At 45.9% G+C, this 17,649-nt stretch overlaps 1 protein-coding gene across 1 annotated transcript in view; it reads left to right on the plus strand.

The window, feature by feature from the left end:
• Window positions 1–17,649, plus strand: part of LOC119382415 (coronin-7) — a 231,134-nt gene that overhangs the window by 155,163 nt on the left and 58,322 nt on the right. The window contains exon 19 of the mRNA XM_037650110.2: window positions 10,625–10,815. Within this exon, the coding sequence (XP_037506038.1) occupies window positions 10,625–10,815 (191 nt within the window). The remainder of the gene's footprint in view (window positions 1–10,624; window positions 10,816–17,649) is intronic.

Genomic DNA, 17,649 nt, shown 5'->3' on the forward strand with positions numbered 1-17,649 from the left:
ACTGCATCTCGTTCGACAGAATTTCCCCCTGGACGCGCAAATGGACACTACGAGTTTTTCCACATATTTTTGTATCTTGCTTGCTGCAACAGCTGGATTGAATACCAGAGACTGCAGAAAAGCTCTGGCTCCCAAGGCAGACAGACATACTTGATCTTCTGGATTTCACATCCATCATAGCAAATGTGCTCCTCAAAGGTAAGATCAAGCCTCAGTTCAAAGACCGGTGAGCAGCCATCACCGAGCGGTGCGAAGCGGAGCAAGATAATCCCACTTCCACGTGATGAGGTGCAGTGCGACCAGACTGGACACTTATCGCAGCATGAAAAGCTCGCATCCCAAATGAAGTGCCGCTACCCAGGATGTGGTGGCAAATCAAGAGTGAGATGCTTGAAGTGCGATGTTTTTCTATGTTCGCAGAACCGCAACTGCTTCTTCACGTTTCACACTCGTTGCAACCCAGAGTACCCAAATGGGTACCATCAAATTTTCATACAATCGTTTAATTTTTCGGGTTTGTAATTTTTCTGCGTTTCTTTCTATGGGCAGGAAGCCAAATAAAATAATTTGTCAAAAGTATTTTTCTTAGTGCATTCTTGGGACTGAGGAGGGTATACTATACCAGGCTTCACCATCTCCCCTCCTTTCCCACCCCCTCGCTGTACTACACTATAATAGGATATGCCTCTCTCTCTCTCCTTTTCCTCCTCACACTCACCCCCTTGCTATACTATACATGGCTATGCTATGTTTCACCTCTCCCCCTCCTCTTTGCTCTCACCCTCCAGCAATGCATTCATATGGTTCCCATAAATGCTTGTACTTGTTAGTGGGGCTTGCCCAATTGCTATGGCGCATACCCGTCCAAGTTTTTGCGAACACCGCACGGTGCAACAAAAAGCTTAAACAGTTCAACTGTTATAAAATTTACTCGTGTGCTCACTGCATTTTGGTGCAGAGCATTACGAAAGCAACGGTAACATAAGCAAGTCGGGTAAGGCACCCTTCAAAGTACTGCTTTTCCTCGCAGCGCTGTTCTGTCGGTCTTGTCGGGCTGCGTGATGCCCATGTAAGGGAACTGGAAGATTAAAGAAATGGTTTCAAGGTATTAAAAAAGTAAAACCGTATTAATTGAAATGGCTGCATATCATTCTCATCGCTGCTTTCATGAACTGTCACTTTGGGCGCCTTGAAGCCAACCGAGCCTTGTCAGGCACCTTTTGCACGACTCCTCGAGGGGATGAACATTGGTTCGACGTGGATCACACAAGTGAAGGCTGTGTGGGCAGATTTCACGGCATACATGGGTTGATCGTGTTGCATTTCTGCAGTGCAGTGCACCAGCAGCGTAAACAGAGGCTCACCGAATGCCACCTGCTCAAATACACACGCATGCATGCACACATACACACACAGCGCAGCCGTACTCTGGCATTGACACCCGGATTGCATGCAGCTTCTCGACACAACACAGCAATGCCCAAATATCAAGTGTTTCATTGGAATTATTCCATCCACGGAAAACATTGCATCACAATGCAAGCAGCAGCGGCCAGCAAAGTATAGACAAACAAGCGTAACAGGAAGGATTCTTGCATGCGTTTTCAGTGTAGATGCAATGTTGCCAGAAAACTGAAAGCACTGGTGTAGAGCCCACTAAAGACAACGTTGGGGAGTGGTTACGTCACGAGGCCTTTAGAGGCCGGCAGTTTTAATTGCGCTAACGGTATGCGGACCACTAAAATGCGGCTTTTTTTCAAGCTAAGCATTTCCTTGTCACAAAGCAAGCACTGTGAGGTTTCTGAAATGGTACTTCAAAAGCCCACATTGAATAAGAATGGAAGCTTGAGCGAGTTGGTATGTGTTCCCCCTGTAACTTGTGTGCCTGTATATGTTCAGGCCCAATAAGAAGTGGGTACTCTTTCGTTTGAGCAAGCACCATGTACATGTCTGTCCGGTCTGTCTCTGCGTGCCCGTGTCCCTGCGGCAATAACCACGCAACATGGTGTCAGAAATGGGACGAGGATCCTGCGAGGGATGCTTAGTGAGAAACGCACTGCATCGGGTTTCAGCCGAGTGATGTACTCGTCCTTGAGAGTGCCCAATCCCTTGAAGAGCTCGGTGTGCAGCGTTGCTTTTGGTGTCTTGAGTTCATCAAGAAACCTCACTACTTGAAGGGCTTGGAGCGCTGGCAGTCCCAGAAGAGGCACAGTGAGTGGATCACGTAGAGGCGTTGACAGCTTATTTTACCTTGCCATTGAAGTTGTGCCAAATACGAGCCTAGCACGATGTCCTCCAGGGCCGATGAGCAGAGTGTCGACTTGGTCAAGCTTGGCAGGCAATGTAGGGAAGTTGCTTGGAACAGCGGATACTTCAGCTTCGAAGTCGACCTTGAACTGCGCTGTATAGTTGTCTACGGTAACATCGACAAACTTTGCTGTGGCAGGCGTCCGAACAGCATGCAGGTGAATGAAACCGAGCTTCTTCTGCTTGCCCTTCCTTGAACAGCATGCTTCGGCAAAGTGGCATTTCTTTTTCCAGAAGTTGCAGGCAGAGTGTCGAGCCAGGCAGTCCAAACGTCGATGAGGCTTGCAGCCACAGAATTCACATGTTGACGGCTCGCATGAGTGCTCTGCTTGCAGCTGCGGTGAACGAGGCTTAGCTCCGGAGCGACGACGAGAGGGGAGCTCATTAGCTTTCGTGGCGTCGAGGTTGAGCTCGTGGGAGTGCTCACTGCGGTTCTGGGACAACTCCTTGTCGGCGTCTTCGGATTGACGGGCCTGTGTCCATGCCTCCTTGAGTGTCAACTTCGCATTTCGGCACAGGCCGACGACGAACCAGTCGCGTACAAGCCTTTCTTCGACAGCAGCTGACGGGCAGTTACAGCACTTCACCATCCTGCATAGTATGTGTCGACGCTTTCGTCAGGTAGCTTAACACGTCTGTGGAACTGCGACTACTCATAGAGCTCACTTGCCAGATGCACGAAGTGCTCAGTGAAGTGGGTGGCAACGACTTCTTATGAGGCGAGCGACTGGGCGTCGAGCGAGAATGTCTCGAGAAGTGGGAGGGCCTCTGGGCCCATGCAGTACACTAGCCAGTGTACTTGCATGTCTTCCAACACTTGTGTCAGTCCCAAAACCGCCGCGTAGTCTTTGCAGCAGCTGAGCCATGTTGCCTACCTTGCTGGGTTCGCGAAGTCGAACGGTGCCGGTGGCTGGAGGTTGATGCTGTGCAGTTTCGGCGGCTCTCAGGTCTCGAGGGACATCATGGTGCCATCCTCTTGTGGTGAGGCCTAAGGCTGGGGGCGTTGTCCGTTCACTTTTCACACCATGTCACGTCACTACCCCACTTCTCGAGGTCGTCCACCACGAGCTGGACAAATTGGAGAGTGCGGGCATGATCCGCAGGGTCGACAAACCAACACCATGGTGCTCCGGCCTTGTCGTCATCCGGAAAGATGATGGTTCCAACCGGCTGTGCAACGACTTGACCCCTCCGGGAACGCCATATTCTGCCAACTGTTGATCAAGTCCTTGGCCTCCTCGGTGACGCAACAGGTTTTTTAAAGCTGGACGTGACTGCAAGCTTCTACCAGGTGAAGCTCTCTGGAGATTCCCAAGATGTTCATCACCCCATGAGCGGTATTCACATGGGGGGACAAATCCTCGGGGGATAAAGGCAGAGCCTAGTGACGTCAGTTCGCGAGGAGAATTCCCCACAAATGTCTCCCACTCACACGGACGAGGCGTACGGAGGGGGAGACCAGTGTTATCAGACTACTCTGGTGGCTTGTACCGCCCGTTTCACCAGCTGCTGACAACAAGCTGCAGACTGGACACCCACTGCTGCTCTCTGCAGGAGCAAGTGCAGCAATGTGGCCAAACAAGAGCCCGAAATTCCGCTATATCTCCCACCGCCAGGAGATTGTTTGTCCTGTTGGGGAAAAGGTTCCCGTGTCCTCTGAGGAGGCGCGGGGGGTCGTGCCCTGTCCCCTGCAGATTTCTCCCTCGTGCGAATACCCCTATATGGCTGATACTGCTTTTGCCAGCTCCCCTTTGGCATCACCTCCATGCCAGAGTACTTCCAAAAACAGATGGCAAGAATCTTGGAGGGCCAAGAAGGAGTCGCCAATATGATAGACGACATTCTGGTTTTTGAACGCACCCGCCAGGAACATGACACCAGACTGAGCCAGGTGCTATCTCGCCTTGCAAAAGTAGGTGTCACGTTGAACCAGGACAAGTGTCGTTTTAGGGTATCTGAGGTCTACTTCCTCGGAGTCGTCATCTCAGCACAGGGCATCAGGCCAAACCCAGGCAAGGTTGAAGCAGTCAAAGCCATGGATGCTCGAACGGATGTCGTCGGTGTTAGACGACTGCTCAGAATGGTGAACCATCTCGCCAGGTTCGTGCCACACATCAGACGTCACAGCACCTATCAGAGCCTTACTGAACTAGCCTGTTGGTTGGGTGTGGAAGCAAGAGCAAAAGGCAGCATTCGAGAAAATCAAGGAACTCTTGACATCAGACAGGTGCACGGCCAAGTACCACCCATCGTACGCCACTACAGCGTCTGCAGACGCAAGCTCGTTCGGACTCTGCGCAGTCTTGTTTCAGACCCAACTCTCTGGAGAGCGCCACCCAGTGGCATTTGCTCAGTGGCATTGCTTTGATGCCCAATGGCATTTGCTTCGAGGTCAATGACCGAGACTGAACAGTGTTACAGCCAGACCGTAATTGAAGCTTTGGCAATGACGTGGCCTATCCAAAGGTTCGATGTGTTCGTCTGTGGCATCACCTTCGACGTCGAGACTGACCATCTGGCGCTCGTTTCATTTCTGGGAAGATGGAGGTGGATATGTTGCCTACTCGCATCCAGAAACTATGGCTGAAGACCATGCGATACCAGTTTGGCGTGCTGCACGTGCCAGGATAGCTGCTAGCCACTGCAGATGCCTTGTCATGCATCACCCACAAGGCATCCACTCCCCTAGACAATGTGGAACTCTTTACAGCCAACAGGTACTTGGCTGCACGTCAGAAGTCTTGTCACTCAGCCCCAAAGACGTGCAACAGGCACAAGAGTGATGGCGAGTGCAAGGCCCTCACCTCCTTCTGCCAGCATGTTTGGCCACAAAAGTCCAAGATAACACTGCACCTCTCAAAGTACGCCTCTGTGGTATACATGCTGTCTGTCTGTGACAGTATTCTGCTGATATGCGCCCAGATAGTCATCCCGTCGTCCCTTCGGCCCACGGTCTTGGTGGTGTTGCGCGAAGGTCATCAGGGCATCAACAGGACTAAAGCCCTAGCTCGGGAGTGAGTTTGGTGGCCCGGCATCTCGGCAGACATTGCCTCTCTCGTCACCAACTTTGAACAGTATGCCTCCACCCGCGTGAACCTTGCATTCCTCGGAATGGACTTGTTCCACCTCAACGGCCAGGCTATCATGCTGGTGGTGGACTGTTACTCAAGGCTCTCTGAAATGGTTACCTTGAGAATCTCGACAGCTCAGACAATAATCGACGCTCTCAAAAGCATCTTTGCCCACCATGAAATCCCACAAGAGGTCAGGTCAGACAACAGCCCACTGTTCTCATCACAAGACTTCGTGGCGTTTGCAGCATCGTATGGCTTCAGCCATGCGACCAGTAGTCCACTCTACGCTCAATCGAGTGGAGAGGCAGAGAGGATGGTTTGTGCAATCAAGGACCTGTTCCGCAAGTCAAGGGATCCTCATCTGGCCCTGCTCAGCTATCGGGACATTCCAGGACTCGACAGCTTCAGTCCAGCCCAACTGTTGATGTGACGTCAACTCAGAACCAGAGTCTCAAAGCAAGACTCCCAGCTACGTCCCAATGGGCTGCCAAGGAAAGATGTTGTCGCCAAGGATGTGGCTTACAAGCGAAAGCAGGCCGACAATTACAGTAGGCATCACTGTGCTCGAAACCTGCCGCCACTCCAAACAGGTCAGCGTGTCTGGGTGCAACCTCACCAAGTGCAGGCTACGGTCCTCAGTCCGGGGCAAAGACCAAGCAGCTACATGGTCAAAACGGAGCGAGGTTGCATCCTACAGCGCAACCGGCATCACCGAGTGCCTTTTGTGCCTACTGCCTCTGGAGAGGAACCACTGCAAACAGCTGCACACGAAGCACCACCGCATCAAGTTCCCTTTCAGGAATCTCAGCCGGCCAACCTCGCGTAATCAACGGTCCCCCTCGGACAGTCGGTGCAGCATTCCCCTGCAGTTAGGGACCGCACTAAGGCCAAACACACACACAATAGGCCGGTGTGTTGTTCTGCCTTTCCGCTGTGCAGTATGAACTTGTAAAACATTTGGTGTCCTTGGTTTCCTGCATCGTCCCGTCGGATCATCAAAGCTTCAAGGGGGGAGATGTAGAGGTTGCCACAGTTCAGTACTTTTGTTAGGCTGCCATTGGAGTGGGGTGCCCCCTATAACTTATGTGCCTCTATATATTGAGCCCAATAAAGAGTGGGTACTCTTTCGTTTGAGCAAGCAGCCTGTACGTGTCGGTCCGTCTCTGCGTGCTTGTGCCCCTGTGACATATTCCGAAATTGGCTTTTCCGCATGGCTAATGCGTGGGCCACATGGTTGGTGGAGTATTGGGACAGATGCCACCAGTGTTCCTGCAGTGGTGCTGCTTGATGGCGAGCTTACTCATGCACTGTGAGGTCTTCTTCTTCATGGGTCGGCTATGTGTTTGGTTTACTTCTCACGCACTCGGTTTGTGGAACTATCATACAGACGCCTCCTACGAGTGCGCCTCCATTCACGCATAGGCTTAGGTTCATGACGGGGGCAAACATTGCTCACCCGTTATCCTCAGTTCTGCAGTGTGTTACATTGGCCTACTATTGGTTGTGTAATCTGGCTTTCCTGTAACAAGTTTTACAATCTGAGCTTAGTGCTGTAAGCACTTGGTGCAAGACTCGGTTGATGCCACTAAGTCTGTGGACAAATAGATCTGTCTTTTTTGACTAGACTTGTAGAATTCAAACTTCCTACATGTAAATGACGCTAATGTTGGACTTATTTCAAATTAGAAGAAAGTACCTACGATGAAAAAATCCGTAAACAGGGGGTGGGTGCTCGAGCCGATGTTTCGAATTACGGATTGTTTCGTCGCAAGCCTCCATCTTCCCCTTCCGGCCGTTTTTAAGAAAGTACCTAGTGCTCTTTATCTGCTGTGAACTGGCATGGAAAAGCCACATCTTTGCATCTGCTTACCACTATCTTGGCCTCATCGAACGTCATCTACTATATGCTTTGACCCACACGTGGTAACTTACTGGCACTCACTACAAGTTGAGTCCACATCTCCACACATTTCCGCACATGTATGTCAGCAGGACAGTGAATTTCAGTGTTCTTTTGTATATTGGCCACATTGGCGCAACAAAATTTCCTTAAACTTGGCGTGGTAAGTTTCCGGCACTTTAGAGGGCAATGTACATTACATTTGCCAGTTAACGTCATAGGCCCAGTAGACCCTTTTGAAATCTTTGACGTCATAGCTATTAGTGTGGGAACTTCAAAGTAGCATCGCCACCATCATTTTTTTGTTGTTTTTTTTTTGTGGCAGTGGTGGTGATTTCAGTATTTTGAAAGAGTAATGTACTGATACGAGCGAAATCGTTTTTCTTTTTAACAGCTACAGAGAAAGAGTTGCATGACGTTTGGGTCGTAATCATAATCTTGAGAAATGAAGTGCCTATATTTTGAATCACTTTTATTGTGGTAGTTAAATAGTTCTGATAGGGGGATTAGATGGAAGAGAAGTCAATTTGCGAGTGGATGAATTTTTGAAAAGCAAGTTTACAAATGGGAGCGGGCAAGTTTTGAAGGTTTCGGTGGCAATACCTCAATGGCATGGCTGCACCGGTGCTACCGTTCGTAATATGGGGAGTCGGAGATGTTCGGAGTAATGGTGGTGCCGAGATGCTGAAAGGAAGAAGTCTTTAATGATTTTCTGCTTTATATGCTGTACAAAAAGTCAGAATTTGAATGCTTTCTGCAAAAAGACATTTTGGTTAAATTCATTAGCCGCGTGCCACATCAATCAGCAATTAGGTCAAGCTCATCTTGAGTGGCAGTCAGTAAAAATGTTAATGGGACTACGGATAATGCAATCATCAACAAATATGCACATGCAGGATATGTTGCTGTGCAGTTCATTAACCCATATATGCCCAAATTCAGAAAAAATGACAAAACAAATATTTTTTTTTCACAAAAAGTGTACTTCTACCCTCAAAAGAAAGCGCAAGCTCTTTATTTACTGCCAGGTAAACGCAACACTGTTTTTCAAGCCGTCCTATACATATTGGATACTGGGCATTAGGGGTTCTATGTGTGGGTGTGGTAGGCCTTGAAACATTTCACGTGCACACCGACATTGCACTTCTTCCTCTCCATGACGTCTTTCACACAAAGCACGCGTTTGTCCGGAGAAAGCGGTTGGCACGTGGCAGCATGAAGAGCAAGCAATGTCTAGGCTTGCACACGTTGAGAATGAGGCCTGCTTGATGTGCTGTAGGTGGCGCTAGTCATCAGCTAAAGAAATAGCGATGTTATAGCGCATCAAAGAAGCGTCCTATATGTAGGACAGTGGGCATATATGGGTTAATGTAGATAAGGAATAGTCGAGGACCAAGTACGCTCCTTGTGGTGCAAAGCATGGGAAAAGGACGAAGAAAAATTGTTGACTTAAAGGAAGAAAACTGTGAAGCCAAGATAATATCGGTGAATGCAGTTTTAATGCGGATAATTTGATAAAGAGGCGACACTGGGCCATGTGGTCAAATAAGATGCAGTCACTTTGTAAGTTTGAGTCTGCGTAAAAGTGCAGATTTGTCATTGATTTCATTAGTTGTGTTTTGCGTCACAAACCTTTCCTGAACCCACGCTGCTTAATGAAAGAGATGTTGTTCGATTACAGGTTATGGTAGACACGGAACGTAATAAAGTGTTTCATCATTTTACAGCACATTAATGCTATAGGCCAATAGTTTCCACCTAGTTTTTGTCACCATTTTTAAATGTAGGTGCTGCTTTGCTGGTTTTTCATTCAGTGTAAATCTGACCAGTTGTTAGCGAGTGGTAGAAAATCTGGAAAATAATCTCGCTAGATGTATGTTCGTTGTATGTTCCAAATGAACCTTCTGAATGGTAGAGCAATATCTGTCACTTATAGAATGGTCATTTGTAGTTCACAGCTGGTCTGTACTTTATGGCACATTGCCACACAGGCAGATACTACACAGGGCTGGGCCCCAGCTAACTTTAGCCAGAGTTTAAAAATATGACAAAACACGACCAAATGAATGATGCTGACTATTGCATGGAGTAAGTGAGGCCATTTTTCTGTGTTCTGCTTAAATGCTTAATTTGGTAAGATTGATTAATTAACTTCTAAAGCAATGGAGCTGGGCAAAAAATTCCAATCAGAAAGTTGCAGATCAGTTTGCAAAACATCCAATTAGACAGTTTCTAACTTACTATCTATTAAGTATGAGTGTTTTTCTGCTTACTACAGATGCCCACGAAATACAAAAGAATACCACATGACACACCCACTTGCGTGCCTCTGTGCTCCTAGAGAGCATAGTGCTGTAGGAGCGCTAGTGATTCTGGTGCTGCCTCACATTCCGCGTAACAACAGCATTCTTCCCTCGTGGCGGTTCACGACAGCGATAAGCAGACGCAGCAGTTATCGCTTGTTTTGCTGCTAGGAAAAGGTGCGCCATCGCACAGCCACCACTATTGTCGCTGCCCTGTCGAGGCAGCAGACCCAGCCAAATGCCCTGGTCGTTTGCACACGGAAGAAGCACTGCAATCACGGCGCGCATAGGGGCGGAAGCAGGCATGTCAAATGGTATTTTTTTGTATTTTGCGGGCATCTGTAGTAAGTAGAAAAACACGAATACTTAATAGATATAAAATTGGAAACTGCCTAATTGGGCAACCAATCTACAACTTTCTCATTGGAATATCTTGCCCAGCTTCGTTGTTTAAGAAGTTTGTTAAGAAAACGTGACTAATTAGGCAATTAAGCAGAACACAAATAGTGTGACTTACTCCATGCAATAGTCAGCAACATTCGTTTGGTCACGTCGTCATAGAAAGTGTCGGCATATTTTTAAACTCTGGCTAGAGATAACTGGGGCATCCTTTATGCAGGCATATGTGCCTCTCAGATGGATTGAGTTGGCACAAAGGCCTGTTAAAGACCAGCACGGATCTGGCACTACATTGCAACAAGCAATGCACGATTGCTGGCTGTGCGCCAGAACTGGAGAGGACACGAGTGCTGAAACACAGGGGGAAAAGGACAAGGGAGATATTCGAAGGGTTCATCATCAGCAAGATGTCAAGCAAATGCAAGCCTTTGGTTGACTTATTCTCAAGTGAGCTAGACTATCTGCATGATTAATGTGGTGTCTGGTTGTGTATCATATTCGTTCTTTCTTATGTGGCGGCTGTGTTGGTACCATGTGGTGCTTTTCGTATTTTAATATTTGCCTTCAACGTGAAATAAAGCGTAGTTGCTGGGGCAGCTTTTTCCTGTCTTCCATAACCTTACTGCAACCAAACTTTGCAGATTTTCAGTTTGGCATGGGATCCAGATGGTGTCTTGTTGGCCACCTTGTGCAAAGACCAGAAGCTGCGAGTGTACGACCCTCGGAGGAGTGAGCTACCTGTGCGGGAGGGCCTGGGACCCACGGGCACTCGTGGAGCTCGAGTCACCTGGGTGCTTGGAGGGAGCCACCTGGTGACCACGGGCTTTAACAAGTGCGTCCTTATCCCCAGCAGCAATTTGGCCAACCACTGCTCCGCATCGGTAGATGCACACCATGTGAACAAAGCCACATATATGAGAAACTGCAGGCAGGACTTGTTTCCTCCGAGCTTTTATTGATGCATCACAATATTGTCCGTCCACGGCAGGCAAGATCAGAATGTAGAATTTCACTATCAATCACTTGGTCAATCTTTATTAGTAGCATACAAAAAGAATACCATACAGATAAATATGCAGGAGGAGGTTTCAAGGTTACAAACTGCAGGAAGAACCTCCCATGTTTATTATACACTGGAAAAAAGAATAAGCAGACATATAATAGTGTAAAACAACTTCAACATATTACATGGAACAAAGACGTCAAATATTTCGGCGATTACTAATAAACTTAGAAACACAGAGAGTTTACAAAGTTTACGGTACGCAACAGTTATACATTGAATGAAAACATTTTTTAAATTTTTTCTAAATACATAATAAATAGGCATTATTTCTTTTAGTTCAAATGAGAGTGAATTCCATAATGAAATGGATGAGAAAATGATACTCATTTTTCCATGCTTAGTATTTATTTTAAGCAGCATAAGGTTATCATTGACCACAAATCTAGTTCTGTTGCGATTAGATAACAAGGAGGCAGGAAAAATGTTGAATATGAGCATGCGATGAAAAAAATTTTTAAAAATCAGGCGAAGCTTGCACTAAGCCGTGCAAGGCTTGAAACAGCGAAACTGGATGACTCTGAAGACTAATCTGGTTGCTCCTAGGTTGTTTCTAGGCCTTTGCTTGGTGGTGCAGGTTGTTTCTAGGTTGCTTCTAGGTCGTAGCTAGGTAGTTTCTAGGTTGACTGTCAGCACAGAGAGGTTAGAGTTAAAGCGCAGACAGTCACAGACACGACACGGATGTCCAAACTCCAGAGACAGATACTCGCGGTGAAACCAAGTGTTCGCACATAGATACACGGGCACGTCGTCGTAGGCGTAGTCCTTCCATCGCTTCGGGGTCTTCTCGCAGTTGCCATTGCCTTTCCAGTTCCCTAGCATTCTCTCCTTGTACGTACGCAGGGTCTTCGGCTTGCCGTCGTCGCTTCGCAGCCATTTCTTGTTGGGCTAACTGCTGCCTTCGTCTTTTTTAGTGGAAGTTGTGTGTAGTAGGATTTACCCAGTTTCTGTGGCGCATACCCATTTACGATATTAGTTTTTTGGTACGGGGTGAACAAGGAACGATTTGCTGAACAGCTTGGTTGTTAAAGGCAAAACACACATACCGTGAATGTGTAGTTGAAAAAGTATGTTAAGCTGAATGAAAATAGGATGTGATGGCGTCAGTCGAGTAGTTCAAGTTATAAGCCAAACAGCTTGCTTTTCTAGTACCTTTGGTGTTCAAATATGAAGGCATTACTCCTTGATGTAACTTAGATGGCTATGTATTAAGAGTGTCCATGCTTAAGCACTCTCTCGATTTGACCAATGCCCTAATTCCAAATGAAATCTCTCTACAGACGGATGTGATATGTTGGCGAAACTATAACTCCTAAAAATATTGCACGATGACTTAAAGGAATTGCTACAGTGTTGACATAGAGGCGGGAAGTAATCAACAGTTTTTTGTTTGTTGGGCGAATGAAAGAGTATGAATTTAGTTTTATATGGATTAATCAATAGTCTATTACAGTTGCACCGCCCAACGATATAGGTTAATTCTAGGCATGTGCGAATATTGAGGACTTCGAATATTCAAACAAATATTACAGTATTCGAATTCGCTTCAACGGGAATTCAAATTATTTAAAATTTTGAAGTATTCAAAATGAACAAATCAGCATGTATTAGACTTCATGTAACCTTCCTGTAAAGGTGGTTTCACTGCAGCATAAGAATGCTATGCCGTGAAGACTTTTATCCAGGGAAAATCCGCACTGCCGTGAAGCTTCTATTCAGTGTTAAATGAACATATTAACGTCACATCGATTAGTTATTTTTTCAGTTTAAAAACTTTTTATACGGGCTTACATGCACTAAGCATAGTACATTTTAAAACGTAACGTATTTTACCAGTTACCACTTGCATCCTACTTAAGTTCGAATCCTGCTATTTAAAGTTGCTCAACTCTTCACTACGCACCAAATAAGTGACATTCGCTCATGCCTCATTCCAATCTTTAAAAATGTTGTGCAGGTTAGTTGGGTCATGACAAATATGCTTTTTCTTTATAATATGTGATATGCACTATTCGAACTATTCGATTAGAAATTATTCGACCAGATCACTATTTGCTTCGTCAAGATGTACTTTTGGGCTAGTTGGTTCATAATTGCAGTAAAAGAGCACCAGCAAAAACAACAGACCAGACGAGAAGGACACGTAACACTAGGCGCACTAACAGCTGAAAGTTTATTCAGTATCTGCACCGAATAAATACTGTCTTCACATGAACAGAAGAAAGAAGGTTATAAGAGAGTCCCTCCTACTGCGCGTGCAAAATGGTTCCTGCAAGAAATCTAACCGAAAGAAAAACAGAAGGCATGCTGACACAAGATTCTCAGAGCTTTTTAATCTCTAGGGCTTCAAGAACCTCCCTTGTTAACCTGTCAGCTGAGTTGTACATGACGCTAGTGCTTTCAAATCGAGGTGCGCAACCGCAACCTAGATGCCCCGATACCACTTTCGTTGTGTTGTGCTCTTTTAATCTATCATTTAGGCATCTTCCTGTTTGGCCTATTTATGATGCACCGCAAGACTTCGAATTCGCTTCGAACCTAAAATTTACTATTCGCACATCCCTAGTTAAGTCAGCTTGAAGCCGTATTTTGATGGAGGCGAAATGCTAGAGGCCCGTGCACTTAGATTTAGGCACACGTTAAAGAACACCAGGTAGCCAAAATTTCTGTAGCCCTCCACTAGCATCCCTCATAATTATATCATAGTTTTTGGATGGTAAAACCCCAACAATTATTATTATAAAGTCAGCTTGAAGGTTAGATACAAGAGTCACAGAATCAGAATACTGAGAAAAGATAGCTGTGTCATCATTGTAAAGTAAACTGGAAGGAAAGTTAAGGCAAAGAGGTAAGTCATTAATATATATCGAAAATAATAAGGGACCCAAAATTGAACCTTTGGAAACACCTCTATTAATAGAAGTAAAACTAGACATGTAGTTATTCATAGAGACAGCGTGACAGCTAGTGAGAAGAAAGCTATGTCATAGTGTCAGTGCAGGGCCCGTTATCCCATAGTTCTCTAATTTACTAGGCATGAGCGAATATTTGAGTGCTTCGAATATTTGTAGAAATATTACAGCATTCTAATTTGCTCCAACAAGTATTTCAATTATTCCAAATTTCAAAGTATTCAAAACAAACTAATCAGGGGTGCAACAGCTACACCAATTGCATCAATTTGATACAATTCCTTATTTTTGCCCCAAGCTTAGCGAAAACCCTGAAATTTCTTGAAATTGTGCCAGACTGCGCCAAAATGCCAGATCGGTCTCAAAATTTTCTCACTTGCGCTAACTTTAGGGAGGAATGGAGGCCAGGTTGGCCACCTGCAGTTTGGACATCATCATCTAATCTAATCCAGTTCAATCGACACACGCAGAAAAAGCGCAGGCTTGCTCTGTGTTGCGTGCCCGAAAACTTTCATTTTCTGCTGGTTTCAATGTTGCTCTACGTGGACATATGAAAATCAAAGCGGAAGCTCTGCATAAAAAATGTGCTGCTGGCGTATTTGATTGGCCATTTGCCTGCCTGCTAACTTTGATTTACCCAGGAGACTCCAAAATTTCGAGCAAATCTCCTGATTATGCCGATATGGCCATGAATCTCCCAATAAACAACCCTAACTCCACTGTGAAAAGAAATTTTAGAAAAATGCAGCTCCACTATTATAGAACCTGAGGAAGTGTGTAGCATGTGCACCCAGCGATTCCCATTCATAGAGTTCCGACTGCTCCATTTACCAAACCATCGATGATGGTAATGTTCTTGAGGTAAGCATGTAGGGTTTCTCCGGCCTGAATGGAATCTTCTTAGGGAGATTCGCAAACTCGGGGTGCGACATGCGCGCTACTTTTCGCTACATTTTACTGACTTACTGCTTGCTATGGCAGTTGAGATACGTGTCGTCTGCAGCAAGTTCCGTCAGGTTGTTTCCCCCTTCAGACGTAACGACGAAGGCGCCCGAGAAGCGATGGTGGGAGGAGCAATGACGCGCTTGGCGAGGCGGTGGCACCCTTTCTAGCATTTTTAGCTATATTAAGTTAATTGTTACGATTGCTTCTTGGTTATTTCTGTTAATTATATTATTTTAGACCTTGTTCATTTATTTTAACCCTGTTTTGAGCATTGCTAGCCTTGTTTTAGGCCCGTATTGACTACTTGATTTTGAGTGTGATCATACCACATGAGGTCTACGGATGGATGACAAGTCAGTCCTCTTAAAATTCTACGCACTTAAAAAACAGTGGTTCTAACCAGGGTGTCGGAACGGAACGATAAACAAAAAAACAATATTTTTGACCGATACAAAAACGTAACCAAAACTTTATCTATCATTTCGTTCCGGAGTGAAACCGAAATTTTTTCAATCGTTTTTCGGTGCACGAGAAAACTTCGCAATCCGGAACAACTGAGCTCATGCAACGTGAGCAGTTATGCATATGTCAGGGTACAGTATTAGCACGTACCTCAGGCAGGAATTCCAAAGCAAAGATATGTTCGAATTGTGCGAAAAACGAAAACAGTGCCAACTAGAGATGTTTATATTAACGCAAGTGGACTTTCGTGCGCCTGTCACACAGGCCAAAGTGGAGAGGGCATTGTCAGTGCCGAAGTTTGTTACAGCGAAAGCTGTTATGAGATCACAACAGCTGACTTTGGCGAAATAGTTGTCCGCCGCCGCCGGTGTCCGTGACCGCTATCGCGTGATATGAGAAAAAATTAAATCAGAAACAAATTTCTAGGATCAGATAGGATTTTAACCCGCGCCCTCTGTGTGGCGGTCGGGTCTTCCACCAGAGTGCCCGCTGGTGCTTGTAACTCCTTCGCAAAAACACTCTATACAGGCGTCATGTCGGGCAAGGAATTGCGTTAACATATGCGATATAGCGTGGCAGAAGAGGAAAATAACACACAGTCATCAGACAATGCTCATAGCGCAAAGAGTGTGTGCTTTAATGCTTCCCACCAGTGCTGCGGAGTTGCCACTCCTGAATTGGAATGACTCCGGAATCATTCCACATTTTCACAACCCCGGAATGGAATGGGGACAATGCTTAGAGGAATGGAATGAGAATGGAATTGAGCACCTTTTGCACGGATTGGAATGGGAATAGAATTAAGTCTTTTTCTGAAAATAGAGCACGTTTTCGTCTACGTCCTGTTTTTTAAACTTCAAACATTAGTAAGTCAGAGCCTCGAAATTAACAATAAAGCAGCATTTTTAAAGTGGCTTGGCTAATTACAAGCACGGTACATTTATAAGCAATGCACATACTACAAACCAAGGCACAAGTTAGTATACAAACAAATGCATTATCCCAGCAGATACAGAAGGGAGAAAACAAATTATTTCTGCGCGTTGGTTCCCATTGACACCCCCACACGAAAGTGGCGAATACTCTATGCACAGCATGACCTTTATCTCACGAGCAGTTTAGTACCTGATGCACGTAAATAACCTTTGTGACAAGGAAGACATTGCATACCTGTGCACAGGCACAGAAAGTTCTCCTCACCCCATCCATGCTTGCGAGGCGCGCTTGACAAGCGTGAGTGCTGACGAGCAGTGCGGCCCAGTGTTCCGTATTCGATACAAAGGCACAAGGTGCCCGAGCCGTGCACTGTTCCAAATGATACCAGCAGATCTAGAGGGTTTTCTTCTCCATTAAGTTTTCTCCTTATTGCCGACCGCTCCAGACGCGTGGCACAACTGCTTAGTCTTCTTGAATACTACTTTTGTCAGCAAAAAATTACGCTATGTCGTCATTTTAGCATTAACACATTTAAGCTTAAACAACATTAAAACACCGTCTTTCGTTCAAACACGCTGACCATGAAAATACTATAGGTAGCGGGAGAACTGTCCCTATGGGAATTAGTAGGGTGGTTGTACTGCGCGAGATATGTCACCAAGCTACTATCCCTCGGCCTTGGTAACGTGTTCTGCGTACTTTTGCAGTTCTTAATGCATCTGATGACATCAGCTTTATGGGGTGTTCATTCTTAACTCGATAAAACTATCAAGATGCCTTTCCTACGTTGAAGAATTGCAGGAATGGAATTGAACTGCCCGGCCATTCCCAGAGTCCAAATGGGCTAAGTTTTTTTCATTTAGAGGAATTGAAAGGAATGGAATTACAGCAAGTTCCAATTCCCCGGAAAGGAATCGGAATGGAGGCGCCCGTTCCGCAACACTGCTTCCCGCCCTCTGCAAAGTGCCCAGCCATAATACTTCATCATCGTCAGCCACTGCACAAAGTGCACATAACGCCTTACAGATGTGTAGCGGGTACCACGATTCTCTGAAGAATGACGAAAAATGGCATAGTGGGAATTTCGCTACTTCAGAAAAATTGCGATGATTTATGGCGTAGTGGGTACCTTGCATGTGTACTTGTATTACAGTCAACTGCCGATTTTTCGGACACCCTAGGGACCGCGAAATCGTCCGAAAAATCGGGCAGTCCGAAAAAACAAATTCATGCTTTTTTATTCCGCTTAAGCGGTCAAATCGCCACAACCACGTCCGAAATAGCTTTAATGCCTCCCAGTACAATTATCAGGCATTTTAGTGCGCGCCCAGGCTCTCGCAAATACATT

The sequence above is a fragment of the Rhipicephalus sanguineus genome, chromosome 2 (assembly GCF_013339695.2).
Source record: "Rhipicephalus sanguineus isolate Rsan-2018 chromosome 2, BIME_Rsan_1.4, whole genome shotgun sequence".
Classification (NCBI taxonomy): domain Eukaryota; kingdom Metazoa; phylum Arthropoda; class Arachnida; order Ixodida; family Ixodidae; genus Rhipicephalus; species Rhipicephalus sanguineus.